The 3,180-nt window shown below is 32.4% G+C and overlaps 1 protein-coding gene across 1 annotated transcript; it reads left to right on the forward strand.

Moving 5' to 3' along the window:
* The first annotated feature begins 1,354 nt into the window (after positions 1–1,354).
* LOC114740888 (zingipain-2-like) lies at positions 1,355–2,888 on the forward strand. The gene is made up of 4 exons (XM_028929133.1): positions 1,355–1,852; positions 1,943–2,172; positions 2,289–2,432; positions 2,610–2,888. The coding sequence occupies exons 1-4, from the start codon at positions 1,375–1,377 to the stop codon at positions 2,886–2,888; spliced, it is 1,131 nt and encodes a 376-aa protein (XP_028784966.1). The 5' UTR covers positions 1,355–1,374.
* Positions 2,889–3,180: the final 292 nt, after the last annotated feature.

Here is a 3,180-nt window from a genome sequence, read left to right on the forward strand (position 1 = left end):
CTAGCCCTTAATATATAAAAGCTACTTAACTAGTTTGAGTAGATTAAAAAAATTAGTTAAGTTAGATATTTATAGCAAGTGGATTAAAAAAATCCCTTGACCCATGTAATTAATAGAGATACTTTAGAGAATGAATTACAGATTTGGGAGGAAAGAGTGGATTGAAGTCTTATATTTAGGACTAAATTTAATTCTTAATTAGTTCTTATATTAAGTGCCCAAGATAGTATAAAAAGTATAACATGTCCAGAGTCTCAGTCCAGGGAATTAGTTCCCAGCAAAATATTTTAAGCTCCTAGTTTACGTGTTTATTATCACAGCCAATCTGTTAAAATTTCGACAGATTTCAATTTATTTTATATTAAAATAATATACTAAGGAAATCCCAGTCCGAAACCAACGAAATAGTCCACCGAGTAGTGTAAGAGTTTATTACGTTTACGCGTTTGTTTTCAGGTTTTTAAGTTTCATGACATTTGGATTCTCTTAACAAATTCTTAATTAATTCTCATTAAATTCCCAGTTTCTAATGGTCCTTTTTTATAGCACTCCTATTGCTATCATCGTGAATCTAGTTTCTCCATAGTTGTATAGAAAAATGAAAATCTCATTGATTAGAGTCACGGAATAATATTATCATTACTTGCAATAATTGCGCCATGAAAATATCCTATAATACGATAAAAAAGTATGACAAATAATTGCCTGTAAAAACGATTAGTGACTTGTGATTTCTAATAATAAAATGAGGAAAGTACGACGCAGCGCGTTATTTTATAGAGATAGGCTAATTATACAATCTTCTTTTTAATCATCAAAGAAGAATTTCTGATGAAAAAAGTCCTAATTTAAATATATATATTAACTCAAATACCTTAAAGATAACGTTGTTTAATGACATATAACTCAGCATATAATATATTCCTTATGCATTTCCTTTGGTATTACGTAAAAGAAATTTCATTTAACAATTTGAAGATAATGCATGGCCTTCAAAAAAATTACTCAAGGATATTATTCATAAAAATAATTGAAAGTTGTATTTATTTTATTTGAATAGAAATCGACAAATTTATCTCAAAATAAAAAAATTAAAATATGCAACACACTGCTATATCCGAAAAAAGAGTATCTTGTTTTCTTTTTTAATAGTATCTAGTGGCTGAATACAGATTTATTACATAGGAAATGTAACTTATTCAACATTCGTGTTCCACTAATATAGGGAGTGTTAAAATATAAATAATTTAATAATTTTATTACTAACTTGTCAAATGTCACCTACCAATGACAAGGGATTGTGTCTCTATATATTTGGGATGATGCTATCGAAGAAGAGCAATCCCAAAGCTTAATATCACCTTTAAGTCAACAATGGCTTCTCTCATCACTAGGTTGCTCCTCCTTCTCTTTCTCTGGTATTCTCTCATTTGTCTATCTTCTGGTGCTTCCAATGATTATTCCATTTTGAACCAAGATCTTGACAAATTCAATTCTGAGAAGGAAGTCTTCCATCTGTTCCAAGAGTGGAAGCAGGGGACTGAACGAGAATATCAAACCCTAAAGGAGGAGGTAAAGAGATTTGAGATTTTCAAAAACAACTTGAAGCATATCAAAGAGAGAAATGCAAAGAGAAAGTCATCCACCGATTATAGTTTGGGTTTGAACACGTTTTCAGATATGACTTACGAAGAGTTTAGCAGAATCTACTTACGCGAGATGAAAGAGCCCATAATTGGAAGTAACAAAGGCAAAATGGTGTCAAACAGTGAATCCTGTCCCGATGCACCTTCTTCCTTGGATTGGAGGTTGTCTGGAGCTGTAACTTACGTTAAAGACCAAGGCTCATGTGGTAAGTTTAAATTAACTACGTTTTTTTTTCACAACCTATATGTAAAAAGTATATATAATAATGGTAACTCAAATTCATCTATATATATAGGTTCGTGTTGGGCATTCTCTGCAACTGGAGCCATAGAAGGAATAACTCAAATAGTCACACAAAATCTTCCGTCTCTTTCTGAACAACAACTCATATCTTGTGATACGAATAACCATGGTTGCCAAGGAGGGTGGCACTTTAAGGCATTAGATTATGTCATGAATAAGGGTATTGCCACTGAAAGAGATTATCCTTATACAGCTAGCGATAGCGCATGCAATTCTACACTGGTTAGTTTTTATTCTTTCCTTTGATTTATTTGCTTGTGTCCATTGGGTAATTAAAATCTTGTATGATCTCATTCTGGTTTAACCATCTTTTCCTTCTTATTATTTATATAATTCAGGAACAAATGACATTTGCTACTATTGATGGCTATGGCTATTGGTGGAAGACACCTATCTCAGAAGATTCTCTCTTTTGTTATGTTTTCAAGCAACCTATTAGTGTTTCCATATATGCAAGTCCCAATTTTATGTCTTACAACAGTGTAAGCTATTATACATATTGATCTTCATTATCTATGCATCGAACTAATTACCCAAACTCATACATTAACTAAACAAGCTATATATATATGTGTGTATGTATGTATGTTGCATGACTCTTAATTCCTTGTGATATATTTGACAAGTGGTTGTTTAATTTCTTTTTTTTTTTTGGGCAGGGAATCTTTAGCGGGGATGATTGCGCAAACATTTCGTCATGTTATCATAATCATGCTGTATTAGTCGTGGGATATGGTTCGTCGGGTACAAATCAAGATTATTGGATTGTCAAAAACTCATGGGGACCTTCTTGGGGACAATGTGGTTACATTTTGGTGAAAAGAAACACTGGGACTACTCAAGGAGTATGTAACATAAATTGCTCTGGTTCTTTCCCAATGAAAGCAAGAAGCTTTGAAGTTTGCATCCTTTATGTGAAGACCAGTAGTAGTAAATAAAGCCAAGGATTGGGCATGAATAAATGGAAAATGATTTTCCTTTAAATAAAACTTATGTAAGCCCAAGTATGAATAAAAGTTTCTATGTGGTTCAAACTTTTATCTTCAAAATGGAAGACAGTGTATTGCTCGGATGAAAGCTATCATTGAAATACTCCTCCGGTCCTAAATATAAGACACGCATACACACTAGTATAAGGGTCTTATATTTAGGACCAGAGGAGTAATTTTCTTAATGCAAAATCGGGGCCATAATTAATTTAATTAAGGAAAACCAAAAGTGAGTTGGAAA

Source organism: Neltuma alba, unplaced genomic scaffold (genome assembly GCF_004799145.2).
Source record: "Neltuma alba isolate B1F8T4 unplaced genomic scaffold, ASM479914v2 tig00000578_pilon, whole genome shotgun sequence".
Lineage (NCBI taxonomy): Eukaryota > Viridiplantae > Streptophyta > Magnoliopsida > Fabales > Fabaceae > Neltuma > Neltuma alba.